This window comes from Diorhabda sublineata, chromosome 4 (assembly GCF_026230105.1).
Source record: "Diorhabda sublineata isolate icDioSubl1.1 chromosome 4, icDioSubl1.1, whole genome shotgun sequence".
In the NCBI taxonomy this organism is placed as follows: Eukaryota; Metazoa; Arthropoda; class Insecta; order Coleoptera; family Chrysomelidae; genus Diorhabda; species Diorhabda sublineata.
This window is the reverse complement of record NC_079477.1, coordinates 1,576,809-1,599,822: the sequence shown is the minus strand read 5'-3', so window position 1 is coordinate 1,599,822 and position 23,014 is coordinate 1,576,809. Positions and strand designations below refer to the sequence as shown.

Below are 23,014 nucleotides of genomic sequence, written 5' to 3'. Positions count from 1 at the left end.
ACTTCCAACACATTAAAATACATTTATATGTTATAATAATTTAGGAAACTGTCGTTATATAAATACAGGGTTGGAATAAAAAAGAAATCGCTCATTTTAAAATTCGAAAAATGGTATGAAAAACGAAGTGAACTGAAAAATTCGTATTAAAGTATATAAAAATCTTAATTAAACTCGAAATTAATTTGGGTACTCCTCATTTTCTGAATTCTCAGTGGTTTCGGTTACTGAATAAGCCGACTCGTAACTCAAAAAAATTTTGTAGCGCGAATAACTCGAAAACTAAGAGGAATTCGAAAAAAACTGCTCCGACAAAAAATGTAGAGCGCAAAATTTTCTACAAAAAAGATCTCCGGTTATTTTTTCGTTGGAGCCATAATTTCCGAGTAAATCCGAATTCAAGACGATTTACGTTCCAGACGTACATGGAAACTGCTGTAACTCTTGGAAAAGAATAACTCGAAAACTAAGAGAAATTCGAAAAAAACTGTTCCAACAAAAAATGTAGAGCGCAAAATTTTCTACAAAAAAGATCTCCGGTTATTTTTTCGTTGGAGCCATAATTTCCGAGTAAATCCGAATTCAAGACGATTTACGTTCCAGACGTACATGGAAACTGCTGTAACTCTTGGAAAAGAATAACTCGAAAACTAAGAGAAATTCGAAAAAAACTGTTCCGACAAAAAATGTAGAGCGCAAAATTTTCTACAAAAAAGATCTCCGGTTATTTTTTCGTTGGAGCCATAATTTCCGAGTAAATCCGAATTCAAGACGATTTACGTTCCAGACGTACATGGAAACTGCTGTAACTCTTGGAAAAGAATAACTCGAAAACTAAGAGAAATTCGAAAAAAACTGTCCCGACAAAAAATGTAGAGCGCAAAATTTTCTACAAAAAAGATCTCCGGTTATTTTTTCGTTGGAGCCATAATTTCCGAGTAAATCCGAATTCATGACGATTTACGTTCCAGACGTACATGGAAACTGCTCTAACTCTTGGAAAAGAATAACTCGAAAACTAAGAGGAATTCGAAAAAAACTGTTCGGACAAAAAATGTAGAGCGCAAAATTTTCTTCAAAAAAGATCTCCGGTTATTTTTTCGTTGGAGCTATAATTTCCGAGTAAATCCGAATTCAAGACGATTTACGTTCCAGACGTACATGGAAACTGCTGTAACTCTTGGAAAAGAATAACTCGAAAACTAAGAGAAATTCGAAAAAAACTGTTCCGACAAAAAATGTAGAGCGCAAAATTTTCTACAAAAAAGATCTCCACTTATTTTTTCGTTGGAGCCTTAATTTCCGAGTAAATCCGAATTCAAGACGATTTACGTTCCAGACGTACATGGAAACTGCTGTAACTCTTGGAAAAGAATAACTCGAAAACTAAGAGAAATTCGAAAAAAACTGTTCCGACAAAAAATGTAGAGCGCAAAATTTTCTACAAAAAAGATCTTCGGTTATTTTTTCGTTGGAGCCATAATTTCCGAGTAAATCCGAATTCAAGACGATTTACGTTCCAGACGTACATGGAAACTGCTGTAACTCTTGGAAAAGAATAACTCGAAAACTAAGAGAAATTCGAAAAAAACTGTTCCGACAAAAAATGTAGAGCGCAAAATTTTCTACAAAAAAGATCTTCGGTTATTTTTTCGTTGGAGCCATAATTTCCGAGTAAATCCGAATTCAAGACGATTTACGTTCCAGACGTACATGGAAACTGCTCTAACTCTTGGAAAAGAATAACTCGAAAACTAAGAGAAATTCGAAAAAAACTGTTCGGACAAAAAATGTAGAGCGCAAAATTTTCTACAAAAAAGATCTCCAGTTATTTTTTCGTTGGAGCCTTAATTTCCGAGTAAATCCGAATTCAAGACGATTTACGTTCCAGACGTACATGGAAACTGCTGTAACTCTTGGAAAAGAATAACTCGAAAACTAAGAGAAATTCGAAAAAAACTGTTCCGACAAAAAATGTAGAGCGCAAAATTTTCTACAAAAAAGATCTCCGGTTATTTTTTCGTTGGAGCCATAATTTCCGAGTAAATCCGAATTCAAGACGATTTACGTTCCAGACGTACATGGAAACTGCTCTAACTCTTGGAAAAGAATAACTCGAAAACTAAGAGAAATTCGAAAAAAACTGTTCCGACAAAAAATGTAGAGCGCAAAATTTTCTACAAAAAAGATCTCCGGTTATTTTTTCGTTGGAGCCATAATTTCCGAGTAAATCCGAATTCAAGACGATTTACGTTCCAGACGTACATGGAAACTGCTGTAACTCTTGGAAAAGAATAACTCGAAAACTAAGAGAAATTCGAAAAAAACTGTTCGGACAAAAAATGTAGAGCGCAAAATTTTCTACAAAAAAGATCTCCAGTTATTTTTTCGTTGGAGCCTTAATTTCCGAGTAAATCCGAATTCAAGACGATTTACGTTCCAGACGTACATGGAAACTGCTGTAACTCTTGGAAAAGAATAACTCGAAAACTAAGAGAAATTCGAAAAAAACTGTTCCGACAAAAAATGTAGAGCGCAAAATTTTCTACAAAAAAGATCTCCGGTTATTTTTTCGTTGGAGCCATAATTTCCGAGTAAATCCGAATTCAAGACGATTTACGTTCCAGACGTACATGGAAACTGCTCTAACTCTTGGAAAAGAATAACTCGAAAACTAAGAGAAATTCGAAAAAAACTGTTCCGACAAAAAATGTAGAGCGCAAAATTTTCTACAAAAAAGATCTCCGGTTATTTTTTCGTTGGAGCCATAATTTCCGAGTAAATCCGAATTCAAGACGATTTACGTTCCAGACGTACATGGAAACTGCTGTAACTCTTGGAAAAGAATAACTCGAAAACTAAGAGAAATTCGAAAAAAACTGTTCCGACAAAAAATGTAGAGCGCAAAATTTTCTACAAAAAAGATTTCCAGTTATTTTTTCGTTGGAGCCATAATTTCCGAGTAAATCCGAATTCAAGACGATTTACGTTCCAGACGTACATGGAAACTGCTCTAACTCTTGGAAAACTACTTCGTTTTCAAAAAATCAAAATGCGTCATGGCATAACTTTGCACAAGATGGAGACCCATCGAGAAACCGCATCCATCTTACCGTTAGAAGCCATTTTGATCCTTTTTTGATCATTTTTTTAAACGTTCGCACTATTTCAAACATCGCAAAGGGTAAATATCATTTTCTAGCTTATTAAATAAGTGGTTTTCTTTTCGAACGAGACGGGTATCTAAAGTAATCATTAATAAACCATTAACTAGAGATTTCCATCGTTTGTTACGGTCGGTTGTGGTCGAAGGGGTGCTTTTTCATGAAATGCCTAACCGGTAATTGTAAACCGAGTAAATGATCCATTTGCATAAAGAATTAGTTTAATTACATATCATTAGAACCGTTTCCAAACAAACATCTGACAGGTTTCCGAAGCTTCCAGCAAAATACGCATTAAAAGTTCAGGTAATGCCTCTATTTACGTCGACGAGTTTCGAAGCAACGCACACTTGAATTATTACTCCGCAATTAACCGATTCGATCCTCTTATGTGTGTTTATGATTGTAGTTTAGTCCCGGGCCCATTCCTCGGAGCTGCAACCAGATTAAGTTATCGTGGGACAAATTTGACAGCTAGAAAATCCACTTCACATTTTTGGAATACCCCGAGAAACGAATTGAGCGCCAAAATAATAAAAAAAAAGAAAGTTACATCGATATATCAAAAATTTAAATATCAAAATCGAGTTTGAGTTCCAAAGTGCTGATTTTTGCTTATCTTTTAGTAGGACAAACATCTCGGTGTTTAGAAAATAGACTTAAAGATCATCGATACGTTAAACAAAATAAAACTGCGTTAACGAACCATGAAATATCGAAAAAATAAGAAAAAACTTACAAAAATAATTATTTAAATAATATATCCGACGTAGTTGCAAACTGAGACACAACTTGTTTATATTATTTCCAAATAATAACTATACTTGAACTACTACTGATTATAAAGGTCTTAAACAGGGTAAAATTTGGTTTAAAACGTAAATAACTGTAATTTACAAACAGATAGTTTCGAATTAAACATGTGGAATGGAAATAAAACGTTTTTATATCCGGTAACAACGTGTTTCGCAAATTAAATATACACGAAACTCACTCTGTATATAAAAACAACTAGACGCTTCAAATATTTTTATTATGTGTTTGTTGAATTTTGAGGTCACTATTTAATTCAGAATATCAAAAAAAAAAATTACCCGGCGAGAACAAAAACCTCATATTATGAAAAGATTAGCGAGGCGTTCATAATTCGTTTATACGCTTTTAAAAGGGTGTTCGCCGCGTACGATTTGAGTGACAAACAAACAATAACTTGACAGAATGACAACTCGACAAAGCCAAATCCCCTAAGTTCGCATAACTTGATTATACGGATGATCGGCCACTTAATTCGAAACTAAAAAGGGGTGCGATTTGATTTTATTGTACACAAATGTATATTACGAATTATATAACTAATTCACGCGATTACGAATGGAGTTTAAACGTCAAACTTCGTTTTTTTTTCGCGTTTTATAGATGGCGTTTACTGGGTTAAAAGTTAGTGACAGTTCGGAGGTAGTTTGACTTGAAACGGAGGATTCTAACCTAACTTTTTCGAATTGTTTACGTTCGTTTCCCCTTGCCAACTCGAATTTATTAACCAAATTATATAACTAATTCACGCAATTACGAATAAAGTTTAAACGTCAAACTTCGTTTTTTTTCACGTTTTATAGATGGCGTTTACTGTGTTAAAAGTTAGTGACAGTTCGGGGGTGGTTTGACGTGAAACGGAGGATCCTAACCTAACTTTTTCGAATTGTTTACGTTTGTTTTCCCTTGCCAACTCGAATTTATTAACCAAATTATATAACTAATTCACGCAATTACGAATAAAGTTTAAATGTCAAACTTCGTTTTTTTTCACGTTTTATAGATGGCGTTTACTGTGTTAAAAGTTAGTGACAGTTCGGGGGTGGTTTGACATGAAACAGAGGATCCTAACCTAACTTTTTCGAATTGTTTACGTTTGTTTTCTCTTGCCAACTCGAATTTATTAACCAAACTATATAACTAATTCACGCAGTTACGAATGAAGTTTGAACGTCAAACTTCGTTTTTTTTTCGCGTTTTATAGATGGCGTTTACTGGGTTAAACGTTAGTGACAGTTCGGGGGTAGTTTGACGTGAAACGGAGGATCCTAACCTAACTTTTTCGAATTGTTTACGTTCGTTTTCCCTTGCCAACTCGAATTTATTAACCAAATTATATAACTAATTCACGCGATTACGAATGAAGTTTGAACGTCAAACTTCGTTTTTTTTTCGCGTTTTATAGATGGCGTTTACTGGGTTAAACGTTAGTGACAGTTCGGGGGTAGTTTGACGTGAAACGGAGGATCCTAACCTAACTTTTTCGAATTGTTTACGTTCGTTTTCCCTTGCCAACTCGAATTTATTAACCAAACTATATAACTAATTCACGCAGTTACGAATGAAGTTTGAACGTCAAACTTCGTTTTTTTTTCGCGTTTTATAGATGGCGTTTACTGGGTTAAACGTTAGTGACAGTTCGGGGGTAGTTTGACGTGAAACGGAGGATCCTAACCTAACTTTTTCGAATTGTTTACGTTTGTTTTCCCTTGCCAACTCGAATTTATTAACCAAATTATATAACTAATTCACGCAATTACGAATAAAGTTTAAATGTCAAACTTCGTTTTTTTTCACGTTTTATAGATGGCGTTTACTGTGTTAAAAGTTAGTGACAGTTCGGGGGTGGTTTGACGTGAAACGGAGGATTCTAACCTAACTTTTTCGAATTGTTTACGTTTGTTTTCCCTTTCCAACTCGAATTTATTAACCAAATTATATAAATAATTCACGCAATTACGAATAAAGTTTAAACGTCAAACTTCGTTTTTTTTCGCGTTTTATAGATGGCGTTTACTGGGTTAAAAGTTAGTGACAGTTCGGGGGTGGTTTGACATGAAACGGAGGATCCTAACCTAACTTTTTCGAATTGTTTACGTTTGTTTTCTCTTGCCAACTCGAATTTATTAACCAAACTATATAACTAATTCACGCAGTTACGAATGAAGTTTGAACGTCAAACTTCGTTTTTTTTCACGTTTTATAGATGGCGTTTACTGTGTTAAAAGTTAGTGACAGTTCGGGGGTGGTTTGACACGAAACGGAGGATTCTAACCTAACTTTTTCGAATTGTTTACGTTTGTTTTCCCTTGCCAACTCGAATTTATTAACCAAATTATATAACTAATTCACGCGATTACGAATGAAGTTTAAACGTCAAACTTCGTTTTTTTTTCGCGTTTTATAGATGGCGTTTACTGGGTTAAAAGATAGTGACAGTTCGGGGGTAGTTTGACATGAAACGGAGGATTCTAACCTAACTTTTTCGAATTGTTTACGTTTGTTTGTTTGTAAACGGTTTTCGTAGAATGATTTTTTAAATTCTGTGTGGTTATGTACAAAACATAACAGTTTATATCGTTTTCCTTTTTCTTTTTATTTCCTCACAAGGTAAACCATAACAACTACTTCATAGAAATTGCACGAATTTCTTGTTTTTTCTTAAACAATTCAACTTTGAAACAAATATCGGGAAAATTTTGGTTATGTTTGTGACAGTTGACAGAAAAATGTCTGTGGCACATAAAACAGAGCAATCTAGTTTAAACTAGAGTTCGAATCATAGTTTAAACTCAAGTTCAATCTCCAATTTTAACTTAAATCTAAGCGCTCGACCTTGAAAACGAAATACTAAATTTAATATTTCTGTTTATTACTGTTTAAGCTTTGTATTGACTCAATTCTACTTTGCAGTCTTAGATAACGTACATTGGAATATATACAAGGTGTCTCGAAACAATATTCACGTTTAAACAAATAACTGTTTGCTAATTTCATCCAAATATAAACAAATGGCTGCAAAATCGTATATTTCCTTTTTATTATGTCAGGCCTGAATTTTGTAAGGTTGCAACTACGAACCTTTGTGTAAAATACGAAATAATTATGATCTAAAGCGACAGAATGCTTCCTAATGATTTACTACACAAACAAAGTAATATTTTGTACGTTTTTAACCGTCCTAGCTGACCTTGGACTCCCGGATTTTGATTTTTTAATCAATCGATCATTTCAATGACCAATCCGCTGACTATAAGCTTTTCCTGGCGATTAACTGCGTTCGAGCAATAACCAAACTTGTACATCGACTTATTTCGTAACGTAGAAACCATCGATCTAATAATAAGTGCGTCCGTCAGTCAGCAACTGTCAATCACATTAACACAATAACCAAACTTGTACATCGACTTATTTTGTAACGTAGAAACCATCGATCTAATAATAAGTGCGTCCGTCAGCCAGCAACTGTCAATCACATTAACACAATAACCAAACTTGTACATCGACTTATTTTGTAACGTAGAAACCATCGATCTAATAATAAGTGCGTCCGTCAGCCAGCAACTGTCAATCACATTAACACAATAACCAAACTTGTACATCGACTTATTTTGTAACGTAGAAACCATCGATCTAATAATAAGTGCGTCCGTCAGTCAGCAACTGTCAATTACATTAACAAAAATGGATTCTCCGGTTAACGATGACGAAGATGTATACGGATATTTATATTCGAATCCCGAAGACGGGGAAGAAATAGAAGAAGAAGAAGAAAAGTTTTCTTATTTTAAATTGTTGGATAAACCTCGAATTTTACCGGAACCGGTGGATTTAACTCACGAACATTTAAAGGAAATCGGATACGAATTGGGTTTGATAAAAATGTGTTGGCCGGAAGTGCTGGAACCGTTTTTTGAAGACAGGACGAATTTTCCCATGAGATATTTGAAAAATAACGAAAAGGAAAAGGTGTTGCTTTTATATACGGAAAACTTCAGGTATATAGGCATATATTTTATATAAAAATAAGGTTAATTTTTTGTATTTTTTCAGGAAACAATTCGTACAAAAATTTCCCGATAGGAAGCCGTTACTTTTAGCTGCAGAAAACGAATGTGGTATAGTCAAAATGGTGTGCACGACCATTCGTCCGACAAACGTGCCCTATCCGGAACTGGAAACTTGGCAAGGATGCGCCAGCTTCTTAGCGGACCATATTAAATTCGAACCCATGGAAGATATACCGACTTTATTGCCCATCCGACTCTATTCCCCACACACGACTTTGCTAAGACAAAGTGGACAAACTTTCGAACTAGCCACCACACTTTGTTCGATCCTCATAGGTTTGTAATAACAGCACGGGGTGTTTTTCTCACTTTCAAACGCATCTTACCGATACGATTTAGGGTGCACTGCAACACATAACCTTACAAAATCTAAAGCTTCAACTGTCAATCAAATTGTAGCGGGAAATACTAATTTAAATGGCGCTGTCATTGTCAAAACCGTATGACGTTTATGAAGTACCAACTTTCCAAATACTATATGTCAAATTTCATGACATTTCGATTAGTCAGAAAGAAGTGACAGCAATTTAAATGAAGCTTTTGATGTTTTTGAGGTTATTACTCCAAAAAACATCGAAAAAATTCGTTACTGTCGATCGAAAACAACAACGTCGATGATTCCGAGCAGTTTTCGGTCATGTTGACACGTAATAAATCAGAAGTCGATGGTTGAATTGAATTTTGATCCAAAAAGACGAATCCAAGCGTTCGAAAAGTTAGAAAACCGTTGGAATTATTGCAGTAGATTGTCAATCAAATAGTGACATTTAATTTTTGCGGGAAATTCAAATTTACTGTATTGAATTTATAGATGAAGTTTTTCGTTATTGCAGGAGTAGGATATGACGCTTTTGTTGTATCGGGCTACGCAATTAAAGACGTAACTTTGAGAATAATGATCAGAACCGATTGTCCGATACCGCCTTTCAAAGAAGAAGAAGAAAAACCGCCGGAAACGCCAATCGAAGAAAAATACAAATTGAAACCTCCCAAAGATTTGAGAAGCAAATTTCTATTGATGATGGAACAGAGAGAACTGGATAAAGTACGCGAAAAGGAAGCCAAAATAGCAGAGGAAGCGCTGTTAGTACATTTCCTTCTCCTGGTTTCTTCTTCTTTAAACTTTAATAAACGAACTTCTTGGTTTGGATAATAATTTCCAATTGTTTTTAAGTCGGAAGAGATTGGAGGAAGAAGCTCGTCCAGAGGACGAACTAGAAGGTCAACGGATCCACGCTTGGGTATTAATTTTACCTTCGGAAAAAGACGTACAAGAACCGTTTTACATCGAACCCAGCACGGGATTCTCCCATCCCCTAGATACCGATATATATTTGGGGATTGAAAGTATTTGGAACCATCAGAATTATTACGTGAATTTACAAGATTGCTCTAAAGGTATGGCGGATCTGGAATTCGATTTGCAAAATAACGAAAAATGGATACACTTCTTGGTGGCCGAACCAATGAAGTATAGAAAACAGAAACCCAAAGATTTGGGAGACGATGACGACGTGAGGGACATGTACGAAGAGAAACATTTAGATATGCCGACGTCTTGGTCCATGAAGATAAACATACCGCACGAATCGTTGAAAAAACGCTTCCCGGAAGGTGAGTACTTTAAACAGGAGCTGTTTATACAAAAACCTACACCATTTTGGACCAAAAACCTGGGTTTCATCTTGTTATTACAGTATTGGTTAAAATATAAGAGGATGGATCCAGAAGGAACTGGACCAACAAAGAAATTTAGGAACAAAACCTGGTGCATTGTATTGATGAAACAACACCTTCTTCTTAGCCAATTGTGACCGTTTTTGCTCGATTTCTTTGCTCAAACGTCGCAATAACTTTGCCTTCTTTTGAGCCGGTCTTCCCTTTGTTACGGAAACATCTTCACGACGCTGACCATGTCTTCCAACTGGCGCACATTCGGTCGACGATCATCCAGTGGATTTTATTCAACATTCCTGGAGTCGTCACTTCATTTGGTCGATGCTGGTCCTTGCAGGTCTCGTCTAAACATCATCAACATTCGGCAGCCTGTTTCGACCGCTACTGGACAAAAACCTAGACCATTTTGGACCAAAAACCTGGGTTTCATCTTGTTGTTACAGTATTGGTTAAAATATAAGAGGATGGATCCAGAAGGAACTGGATCAACAAAGAAATTTAGGATCAAAACTTTTTCTTTTTAAAATAGACATCAACTGGCGAAATAATTCCTTCATCGTTGGAAAATCTTCGACGACTGAGTCGTATTTTCAAGTCTGGTAACAAAAAATAATCCTAAGGGGCTAAATCCGGCTATTAGGAAGCATGAAGTAGCAATTCAAAGCTTGATTCGTTAACTTTAGTCATTGTAATAGCGGATGCGTGACCTGGTGCGTTGTATCGATGAAACAACACCTTCTTCTTAGCCGTTTCTTTGCTCAAACGTCGCAATAACTTTGCCTTCTTTGGAGCCGGTCTTCCCTTTGTTTTGGAAACATCTTCACGACGCTGACCATGTCTTCCAACTGGCGCACTTTCCGTCGACGATCATCCAGTGGATTTTATTCAACATTCCTGGAGTCGTCACTTCATTTGGTCGATCACTGTGATGCTGGTCCTTGCAGGTCGTACGGCCTCGTTTAAACATCATGAACATTCCTGTTTCGACCGCTGCTGGACAAAAACCAGACCATTTTGGACCAAAAACCTGGGTTTCATCTTGTTGTTACAGTATTGGTTAAAATATAAGAGGATGGATCCAGAAGGAACTGGATCAACAAAGAAATTTAGGAACAAAACTTTTTCTTTTCAAAATAGACATCAACTGGCGAAATCATTTCTTCGTCGTTGGAAAATCTTCGACCACTGAGTCGTATTTTCAAGTCTGGAAACAGAAAATAATCCTAAGGGGCTAAATCCGGCTATTAGGAAGCATGAAGTAGCAATTCAAAGCTTGATTCGTTAACTTTAGTCATTGTAATAGCGGATGCGTGACCTGGTGCGTTGTATCGATGAAACAACACCTTCTTCTTAGCCGTTTCTTTGCTCAAACGTCGCAATAACTTTGCCTTCTTTGGAGCCGGTCTTCCCTTTGTTTTGGAAACATCTTCACGACGCTGACCATGTCTTCCAGCTGGCGCACTTTCCGTCGACGATCATCCAGTGGATTTTATTCAACATTCCTGGAGTCGTCACTTCATTTGGTCGATCACTGTGATGCTGGTCCTTGCAGGTCGTACGGCCTCGTTTAAACATCATGAACATTCCTGTTTCGACCGCTGCTGGACAAAAACCAGACCATTTTGGACCAAAAACCTGGGTTTCATCTTGTTGTTACAGTATTGGTTAAAATATAAGAGGATGGATCCAGAAGGAACTGGATCAACAAAGAAATTTAGGAACAAAACTTTTTCTTTTCAAAATAGACATCAACTGGCGAAATCATTTCTTCGTCGTTGGAAAATCTTCGACCACTGAGTCGTATTTTCAAGTCTGGAAACAGAAAATAATCCTAAGGGGCTAAATCCGGCTATTAGGAAGCATGAAGTAGCAATTCAAAGCTTGATTCGTTAACTTTAGTCATTGTAATAGCGGATGCGTGACCTGGTGCGTTGTATCGATGAAACAACACCTTCTTCTTAGCCGTTTCTTTGCTCAAACGTCGCAATAACTTTGCCTTCTTTGGAGCCGGTCTTCCCTTTGTTTTGGAAACATCTTCACGACGCTGACCATGTCTTCTAGCTGGCGCACTTTCCGTCGACGATCATCCAGTGGATTTTATTCAACATTCCTGGAGTCGTCACTTGATTTGGTCGATCCCTGTGATGCTGATCCTTGCAGGTCGTTCAGTCTCGTCTAAACTTTGTCTACCCGATATTTTACTGTTGATAACCAAGTTTGAATCACACCTGGAGTAGAATAAAAAGTATTTTATCGCATAACCGATACATAAAGGAAAAATTCATTCCAGGTTATCGTATTACCAACTATAAAAGAGTGCTGATAGAAGAATACGCCCCTTTCATCTCGTACGATGGTTTGGTAACTCGCATAACGAGATTTCAAGATTTCGATTGCACGATTCCGGAAGTTATAGAAGAGGAATTCGAAAATCGACACGATAAATTTTACAGAAGCATCCAAATGTGCGATACTAACCTTGTTACAGATTATTTTCGAAAAGGAAGAGAAGACGCCGTCATCAAACACGTTTATATTAGAAATAACGACGAAGTCAACGCCGCCAGAACCATATTTTTCAATCACGAAGGTTGGGAAAAAGGATCCGTTGCTTTTAAGTTTATTTTCAAAAAATTTGCGTACTAATTCTAATTCTAATAGACCATAGACAAACTCCAACCTTTGAAGAAGTCCGCCGCCAGTCAGCTCGGATGGATCTTTGAAACTTTGGCAGCAAATCTTGTTTAGATGGATCAATCCTCGTATCTACTCCTCCGCCTCTTATAACCATTTCGTCCTTATCCTGCCGCGTCATTTTCTACCACCAGGACTCTATTGCATCATATTGGACGCTATAGATTTTGTTCCTTTTCCATTTTTAATTTCATTCATGATTTCGTTAATTTCTTCAATTGCTCGAGATTCCTTGATCATTCTCCTCCTGTTTTCGGTCCTTTTCTGTGCTGAATTCATTTAGCAGGTCCTTGAAGTGATCTACCCATATTTGTTAATATTTTTCACCCTTTTTTTGTCAACCTGAATCCTTTTTCTTTTATTTTATCAACATTATCTTTTGGTACAGCCATTCGTGCTTAAAATCGATCGAAACCTCGTAATTTTGAGGATTTTTATTGATTTTTTTTTGAAAATTTGGAATTAAGTTCATCTTAACTTCAAACCTGACTTGGTTGCAAAGTATAATTTTTATTTTTAAGGGGTGAAAATCACCCCTTATTCCGATAAATTGAAAATTAATGAGTTGAAGCTGTAATGGGCTATAGTTGTGTTCAAACATGTGAAATGTTATTGATATTTCTATTTTTTATATGTAATTACCCTTAAAAACTACCCTAATACACTTAAAAAAATATAAATAATCCATAAAGATCAAGACTTAGACGTTTCGTAATTTTCCAGTATTACTTCTAGAAAAATGTATTCGGTTTTTTAATAATAACTCGGCTTCCCTTTGAATTTTTTGTATTCATCCATACACCATTTTGTAGGGAATTTCATAAGCTACAAAACCATGACATTTGCAACTCTTCTAGACCCTTTTCTTCAGAGAATTTTGATGTTAAAGGGTAAAAAACCCTCTAGCTTAGTATTGAAATTGATAATTTAAACGCTTATATCTCGTTTAATTTTCAAGCTACGTGATTTTAAAAAAATGTAAAATGTTCAGTAAAATGAAAGCTAAATTTTAGTTACCAACAAATTCTTTCGTTGATGCAATAGTTTTTGAGATATTTTGAAATAATAACGTTTTTTTTTTAAATCGAAAAAAATAATTGCCCATTAAACAACTTTTTTCAAAATTTACGTGTACTAAAACATTCAAACTTTTGGAACTTGTTGTTAGGGCTTGAACAAAGATAATTTTACAGGGGCTACGATTAATTTTAATTTTGCCGCCTCATGGTGTCAAATTTATCGATTTTTTTTTTCAAATTCGAGTTTCTTAACTTATTTTCGTCATAACTCGCTTAATTTTCATGGCAGACGGTTTTGTAAAAACTCATTTTAAAGAACCAAAAAAGTACTTTAAAAATGTTCATTACAAATGTTTACGAAAAATTGATAGTTTTTCCGTTATTTGAGCTCAAACCTCTGCATAAATTTACGAAAAAGAAAAAATTGACTTTCAGCGACTCATAAGTTGCTGAATATTATTTAAAAAATTCGATTTGAACTGACTAATTTCTTTGTTTTTTTATAAGCTTCAATTTTGATAAGAATAATTTTTTCCAGAAAATGCGTAAATTTCCAGTTTTTCACGAAAAAATGTTGAAAAACGTGTTTTTTTTAATTTTCGTCATAACTCGCTTAATTTTCATGCTAAACGGTTTTGTGAAAGCTCATTTTAAAGGTCTGAAAAAGTACTTTAAAAATGTTTATTACAGTTTTTTACGAAAAATTGTTAGTTTTTCCGTTATTTGAATTCAAACTTCTGCATAAATTTCTGAAAAAGAAAAAATAGATTTTCAGTGACTCATAAGATGCTGAATATTATTTAAAAAATTTGATTCGAACTGACTAATTTCTTTGTTTTTTTATAAGCTTCAATTTTGATAAGAATAATTTTTTCCAGAAAATGCGTAATTTTCGAGTTTTTCACGAAAAAATGTTGAAAAACTTTTTTTTTTAATTTTCATCATAACTGGCTTAATTTTCATGGCAGGGGGTTTTGTAAAAACTCATTTTAAAGGTCTGAAAAAGTACTTTAAAAATGTTTATTATAGTTTTTTACGAAAAATTGATAGTTTTTCCGTTATTTGAGCTCAAACTTCCACATAAATTTACGAAAAAGAAAAAATAGATTTTCAGTGACTCATAAGATGCTGATTATTATTTAAAAAATTTGATTCGAACTGACTAATTTCTTTGTTTTTTTATAAGCTTCAATTTTGATAAGAATAAATTTTTTCAGAAAATGCGTAGTTTTCGAGTTTTTCACGAAAAAATGTTAAAAGACGTTTTTTTTTTAATTTTCGTCATAACTCGCTTAATTTTAATGGCAGGCGGTTTTGTAAAAACTCATTTTAAAGGTCTGAAAAAGTACTTTAAAAATGTTTATTACAGTTTTTTACGAAAAATTGTTAGTTTTTCCGTTATTTGAATTCAAACTTCTGCATAAATTTCTGAAAAAGAAAAAATAGATTTTCAGTGACTCATAAGATGCTGAATATTATTTAAAAAATTTGATTCGAACTGACTAATTTCTTTGTTTTTTTATAAGCTTCAATTTTGATAAGAATAATTTTTTCCAGAAAATGCGTAATTTTCGAGTTTTTCACGAAAAAATGTTGAAAAACTTTTTTTTTTAATTTTCGTCATAACTGGCTTAATTTTCATGGCAGGGGGTTTTGTAAAAACTCATTTTAAAGGTCTGAAAAAGTACTTTAAAAATGTTTATTACAGTTTTTTACGAAAAATTGTTAGTTTTTCCGTTATTTGAATTCAAACTTCTGCATAAATTTCTGAAAAAGAAAAAATAGATTTTCAGTGACTCATAAGATGCTGAATATTATTTAAAAAATTTGATTCGAACTGACTAATTTCTTTGTTTTTTTATAAGCTTCAATTTTGATAAGAATAATTTTTTCCAGAAAATGCGTAATTTTCGAGTTTTTCACGAAAAAATGTTGAAAAACTTTTTTTTTTAATTTTCGTCATAACTGGCTTAATTTTCATGGCAGGGGGTTTTGTAAAAACTCATTTTAAAGGTCTGAAAAAGTACTTTAAAAATGTTTATTACAGTTTTTTACGAAAAATTGTTAGTTTTTCCGTTATTTGAATTCAAACTTCTGCATAAATTTCTGAAAAAGAAAAAATAGATTTTCAGTGACTCATAAGATGCTGAATATTATTTAAAAAATTTGATTCGAACTGACTAATTTCTTTGTTTTTTTATAAGCTTCAATTTTGATAAGAATAATTTTTTCCAGAAAATGCGTAATTTTCGAGTTTTTCACGAAAAAATGTTGAAAAACTTTTTCTTTTAATTTTCGTCATAACTGGCTTAATTTTCATGGCAGGGGGTTTTGTAAAAACTCATTTTAAAGGTCTGAAAAAGTACTTTAAAAATGTTTATTACAGTTTTTTACGAAAAATTGTTAGTTTTTCCGTTATTTGAATTCAAACTTCTGCATAAATTTCTGAAAAAGAAAAAATAGATTTTCAGTGACTCATAAGATGCTGAATATTATTTAAAAAATTTGATTCGAACTGACTAATTTCTTTGTTTTTTTATAAACTTCAATTTTGATAAGAATAATTTTTTCGAGAAAATGAGTAATTTTCGAGTTTTTCACGAAAAAATGTTGAAAAACTTTTTTTTTTAATTTTCGTCATAACTGGCTTAATTTTCATGGCAGGGGGTTTTGTAAAAACTCATTTTAAAGGTCTGAAAAAGTACTTTAAAAATGTTTATTACAGTTTTTTACGAAAAATTGTTAGTTTTTCCGTTATTTGAATTCAAACTTCTGCATAAATTTCTGAAAAAGAAAAAATAGATTTTCAGTGACTCATAAGATGCTGAATATTATTTAAAAAATTTGATTCGAACTGACTAATTTCTTTGTTTTTTTATAAGCTTCAATTTTGATAAGAATAAATTTTTTCAGAAAATGCGTAGTTTTCGAGTTTTTCACGAAAAAATGTTAAAAGACGTTTTTTTTTTAATTTTCGTCATAACTCGCTTAATTTTCATGGCAGGCGGTTTTGTAAAAACTCATTTTAAAGGTCTGAAAAAGTACTTTAAAAATGTTTATAATAGTTTTTTACGAAAAATTGATAGTTTTTCCGTTATTTGAGCTCAAACTTCCACATAAATTTACGAAAAAGAAAAAATAGATATTCAGTGACTCATAAGTTGCTGAATATTATTTAAAAAATTCAATTTGAACTGACTAATTTGTATATTTTTTTATAAGCTTCAATTTTGATGAGAATAATTTTTTCCTAAAAATGCGTAGTTTTCGAGTTTTTCACGAAAACATGTTGAAAAACGTGTTTTTTTTTTCTAAATTTTCAATCACGAATAACTCTGAAACTATTAAGTTAAATAAAAAACGTCATTCTACATTTTCATCATAAAATTCAATTCTCTATCGACTTCCGGTGTTATTTAAATTCCCACCCACGAGAAAGGGTGACATTCACCCCCGAGTAAGGGTAGAAGCTTACATTGGCACCAAATCAGATTTGTTATTTCCATCATTTTTGAGCGCTTCTGTCAAAATTTCAAATTAATCCATCAAGATATTTAAAATTGCGAGATAATTTGCTTCGTTCACTGTACTATTTGTATGTTTTATTAGTTTCGTTTATAACTCTCATTTTGTATTGTTTTTTGTCTTCTGTTTGGTTGTCTTTCATTGAACTATTGAACTAGTTTCGTACGAAATATATTTTAGGACGTTACGACGCTTTACATAAAATCGAAGTCGAACCCAACAAAATAACGGAACACTATAAAGACAGAGATGACAGACGTTGCTATAGACAAGTGACATTTGACACCGGAGATTAGATTCGTTTAATTTTTCATAGAAACTCTTTAAAAATCGATTGAAACACTTTTTTTTGTCGTTTTCTGATTAAATCTTCAATTAAACTGATTAATTTGGATTAATTCAGTCGATAATGTATAGTTTTGTTGTTATAAATAGACTTTTGAGGTTAACCAAATCTCCTGCTTATAACTCTCATTTTGTATCGTTTTTTTTTGGCGTTTTTTCTAGTATAAAGTTGAAAAAATTAAAAATTCGAGTATTTTAAAATATCGTTTAGGACGTTACGACGCTTTACATAAAATCGAAGTCGAACCCAACAAAATAACGGAACACTATAAAGACAGAGATGACAGACGTTGCTATAGACAAGTGACATTTGACACCGGAGATTAGATTCGTTTAATTTTTCATAGAAACTCTTTAAAAATCGATTGAAACACTTTTTTTTGTCGTTTTCTGATTAAATATTCAATTAAACTGATTAATTTGGATTAATTCAGTCGATAATGTATAGTTTTGTTGTTATAAATAGACTTTTGAGGTTACCCAAATCTCCTGCTTATAACTCTCATTTTGTATCGTTTTTTTTTTGCGTTTTTTCTAGTATAAAGTTGAAAAAATTAAAAATTCGAGTATTTTAAAATATCGTTTAGGACGTTACGACGCTTTACATAAAATCGAAGTCGAACCCAACAAAATAACGGAACACTATAAAGACAGAGATGACAGACGTTGCTATAGACAAGTGACATTTGACACCGGAGATTAGATTCGTTTAATTTTTCATAGAAACTCTTTAAAAATCGATTGAAACACTTTTTTTTTGTCGTTTTCTGATTAAATCTTCAATTAAACTGATTAATTTGGATTAATTCAGTCGATAATGTATAGTTTTGTTGTTATAAATAGACTTTTGAGGTTAACCAAATCTCCTGCTTATAACTCTCATTTTGTATCTTTTTTTTTTTTGGCGTTTTTTCTAGTATAAAGTTGAAAAAATTAAAAATTCGAGTATTTTAAAATATCGTTTAGGACGTTACGACGCTTTACATAAAATCGAAGTCGAACCCAACAAAATAACGGAACACTATAAAGACAGAGATGACAGACGTTGCTATAGACAAGTGACATTTGACACCGGAGATTAGATTCGTTTAATTTTTCATAGAAACTCTTTAAAAATCGATTGAAACACTTTTTTTTGTCGTTTTCTGATTAAATCTTCAATTAAACTGATTAATTTGGATTAATTCAGTCGATAATGTATAGTTTTGTTGTTATAAATAGACTTTTGAGGTTAACCAAATCTCCTGCTTATAACTCTCATTTTGTATCGTTTTTTTTTTGCGTTTTTTCTAGTATAAAGTTGAAAAAATTAAAAATTCGAGTATTTTAAAATATCGTTTAGGACGTTACGACGCTTTACATAAAATCGAAGTCGAACCCAACAAAATAACGGAACACTATAAAGACAGAGATGACAGACGTTGCTATAGACAAGTGACATTTGACACCGGAGATTAGATTCGTTTAATTTTTCATAGAAACTCTTTAAAAATCGATTGAAACACTTTTTTTTTGTCGTTTTCTGATTAAATCTTCAATTAAACTGATTAATTTGGATTAATTCAGTCGATAATGTATAGTTTTGTTGTTATAAATAGACTTTTGAGGTTAACCAAATCTCCTGCTTATAACTCTCATTTTGTATCTTTTTTTTTTTTGGCGCTTTTTTCTAGTATAAAGTTGAAAAAATTAAAAATTCGAGTATTTTAAAATATCGTTTAGGACGTTACGACGCTTTACATAAAATCGAAGTCGAACCCAACAAAATAACGGAACACTATAAAGACAGAGATGACAGACGTTGCTATAGACAAGTGACATTTGACACCGGAGATTAGATTCGTTTAATTTTTCATAGAAACTCTTTAAAAATCGATTGAAACACTTTTTTTTGTCGTTTTCTGATTAAATATTCAATTAAACTGATTAATTTGGATTAATTCAGTCGATAATGTATAGTTTTGTTGTTATAAATAGACTTTTGAGGTTAACCAAATCTCCTGCTTATAACTCTCATTTTGTATCGTTTTTTTTTGCGTTTTTTCTAGTATAAAGTTGAAAAAATTAAAAATTCGAGTATTTTAAAATATCGTTTAGGACGTTACGACGCTTTACATAAAATCGAAGTCGAACCCAACAAAATAACGGAACACTATAAAGACAGAGATGACAGACGTTGCTATAGACAAGTGACATTTGACACCGGAGATTAGATTCGTTTAATTTTTCATAGAAACTCTTTAAAAATCGATTGAAACACTTTTTTTTGTCGTTTTCTGATTAAATCTTCAATTAAACTGATTAATTTGGATTAATTCAGTCGATAATGTATAGTTTTGTTGTTATAAATAGACTTTTGAGGTTAACCAAATCTCCTGCTTATAACTCTCATTTTGTATCTTTTTTTTTTTTGGCGTTTTTTCTAGTATAAAGTTGAAAAAATTAAAAATTCGAGTATTTTAAAATATCGTTTAGGACGTTACGACGCTTTACATAAAATCGAAGTCGAACCCAACAAAATAACGGAACACTATAAAGACAGAGATGACAGACGTTGCTATAGACAAGTGACATTTGACACCGGAGATTAGATTCGTTTAATTTTTCATAGAAACTCTTTAAAAATCGATTGAAACACTTTTTTTTTGTCGTTTTCTGATTAAATCTTCAATTAAACTGATTAATTTGGATTAATTCAGTCGATAATGTATAGTTTTGTTGTTATAAATAGACTTTTGAGGTTAACCAAATCTCCTGCTTATAACTCTCATTTTGTATCTTTTTTTTTTTTGGCGTTTTTTCTAGTATAAAGTTGAAAAAATTAAAAATTCGAGTATTTTAAAATATCGTTTAGGACGTTACGACGCTTTACATAAAATCGAAGTCGAACCCAACAAAATAACGGAACACTATAAAGACAGAGATGACAGACGTTGCTATAGACAAGTGACATTTGACACCGGAGATTAGATTCGTTTAATTTTTCATAGAAACTCTTTAAAAATCGATTGAAACACTTTTTTTTGTCGTTTTCTGATTAAATCTTCAATTAAACTGATTAATTTGGATTAATTCAGTCGATAATGTATAGTTTTGTTGTTATAAATAGACTTTTGAGGTTAACCAAATCTCCTGCTTATAACTCTCATTTTGTATCGTTTTTTTTTTGCGTTTTTTCTAGTATAAAGTTGAAAAAATTAAAAATTCGAGTATTTTAAAATATCGTTTAGGACGTTACGACGCTTTACATAAAATCGAAGTCGAACCCAACAAAATAACGGAACACTATAAAGACAGAGATGACAGACGTTGCTATAGACAAGTGACATTTGACACCGGAGATTAGATTCGTTTAATTTTTCATAGAAACTCTTTAAAAATCGATTGAAACACTTTTTTTTTGTCGTTTTCTGATTAAATCTTCAATTAAACTGATTAATTTGGATTAATTCAGTCGATAATGTATAGTTTTGTTGTTATAAATAGACTTTTGAGGTTAACCAAATCTCCTGCTTATAACTCTCATTTTGTATCTTTTTTTTTTTTGGCGCTTTTTTCTAGTATAAAGTTGAAAAAATTAAAAATTCGAGTATTTTAAAATATCGTTTAGGACGTTACGACGCTTTACATAAAATCGAAGTCGAACCCAACAAAATAACGGAACACTATAAAGACAGAGATGACAGACGTTGCTATAGACAAGTGACATTTGACACCGGAGATTAGATTCGTTTAATTTTTCATAGAAACTCTTTAAAAATCGATTGAAACACTTTTTTTTGTCGTTTTCTGATTAAATATTCAATTAAACTGATTAATTTGGATTAATTCAGTCGATAATGTATAGTTTTGTTGTTATAAATAGACTTTTGAGGTTAACCAAATCTCCTGCTTATAACTCTCATTTTGTATCGTTTTTTTTTGCGTTTTTTCTAGTATAAAGTTGAAAAAATTAAAAATTCGAGTATTTTAAAATATATTTTAGGACGTTACGACGCTTTACATAAAATCGAAGTCGAACCCAACAAAATAACGGAACACTATAAAGACAGAGACGACAGGCTCTACTACAGACAAGTGACATATGACACCGGAGAGGATCCAGTTGCCAAATCAGGTCCGTCCTATAGACGGCCAATTTTGAAAGTTATCCAAAAATACGAAAGAGACGAAAGCAAACCGTCTCACGAAGATATAGCGTCTAGAGAATTCGCTATAGTTGGTAGAGAAATCAGGATAAAATTCCATTACGGTAAAAATAATGTAACGGCATCTACGAGGGTTTTTATGAAACCTCCGCTGTCTGATATTGGCGAAGAAATGGTTTTCGATCCGGATATGACGTACGGTTACCAAGCGGAAATCGGTGTGAAACGTCCCAGACAATTGACGCTTTATTTGATGTTCGAAGAACAATTAAAAGAAGAAGAAAAAGTCATAAACAATATAAGAGAGGTTAGTTTCGTAATTTGTACACGAATATTTTGATTATTTCCATATTTTTACCGTAGGTGGAGGCTCAAATATCCGAATTTTTACTTATAAGGGCTAGGGAAATGGCGTTTTCTAAACTAGACGTGCCCTTATTCAACATAGAACAGAACGCCGAATATAGACAAGCCATGCTCGATAAAGAAGAACAAGCGCGGGTTTATAAAGAGAAAGAAATTGAGGAAGACGTCGATTATTTCGCTCCCTATTTAGCTAAATTAGGTAAAAAAACGTTTAGGGTGATTTCGACCCAATTTTCTAACAATACTCACAAGAATATTGTATTTAGGTGGACCTCCTCGTTTGACTTTCTCGCAAGCCAAAGAAGCAAGAGATTGCTGTCTGCGGGAGTTCAAAGAATTGTTGGTTAATCGAGCGAATGTGATGCAAAAGCAATTCGAGAAAATGAGCGATAAATTGCAAGCGAAAAAATTGTATTATACGGCTACCCACGACGTTTTGACGCCGCAAGAAGAAGCCGATTATTTCGCGGAAGTCAACAATATAATGTTGGTAATGAAGGCGTTGCAAATAAGATTGAATCGGCATAAAGAATTAGCTTCTGTGCGATACCAAGTGATGGCCAATTATCTGTTCCATCACCCGATGTTGAAAGTATTGTATAGGAGAAGGAAAAAATGATTCGACTGGTATATAATAAACTTTCCGATCGATACGCTTTGTTATTTTCGAAAAAAAAAATAGTCGGAATACTAATTGGTTAATAGGGAATATTTAAAAGGAAAAATTATTTTGAAAAATCCGCTACAATGATACAACAACCAAAAAAAAAACTAAACGCTTGAATTTGGTATTATAATTATGTTAAATATTTTAATTTATGGTGGTAATTGGTTAGTTTATAGGTTATTTAAACAAAATCTACTAAAAGTTGATAATTTTTATTGATTATTTACAAAAAAATTACAAACTAAAGAAAAAATTATAAACAAATACGTCTGACATACCTCCTTTAATCATCCCGCAAAAACTGTATGGAAGTAATGTTAAAAATATGGCCCGCGGGCCGTTTTTGGTCCCCGCGTCTTATCAATAAGGCCCGCGATCGCAATGTACCACAAAAAGAAGAATAATGTTTTTTAGAGCTGTTACATTTTATTCGATGTTTTAAATACGTTGAAAAACGTGTTTTTTTTTTTTAATTTTCGTCACAACTCGCTTAATTTTCATGCTAAACGGTTTTGTGAAAGCTCAT

General features: G+C 32.9%; 1 protein-coding gene across 1 annotated transcript; it reads left to right on the top strand.

Moving 5' to 3' along the window:
* The first annotated feature begins 7,661 nt into the window (after positions 1-7,661).
* On the top strand, positions 7,662-22,440 carry LOC130442937 (dynein regulatory complex subunit 7). Its single transcript, XM_056777347.1, has 8 exons — positions 7,662-7,975; positions 8,031-8,323; positions 8,881-9,127; positions 9,222-9,661; positions 12,015-12,314; positions 21,293-21,762; positions 21,819-22,020; positions 22,088-22,440. The coding sequence occupies exons 1-8, from the start codon at positions 7,662-7,664 to the stop codon at positions 22,438-22,440; spliced, it is 2,619 nt and encodes an 872-aa protein (XP_056633325.1).
* Positions 22,441-23,014: the final 574 nt, after the last annotated feature.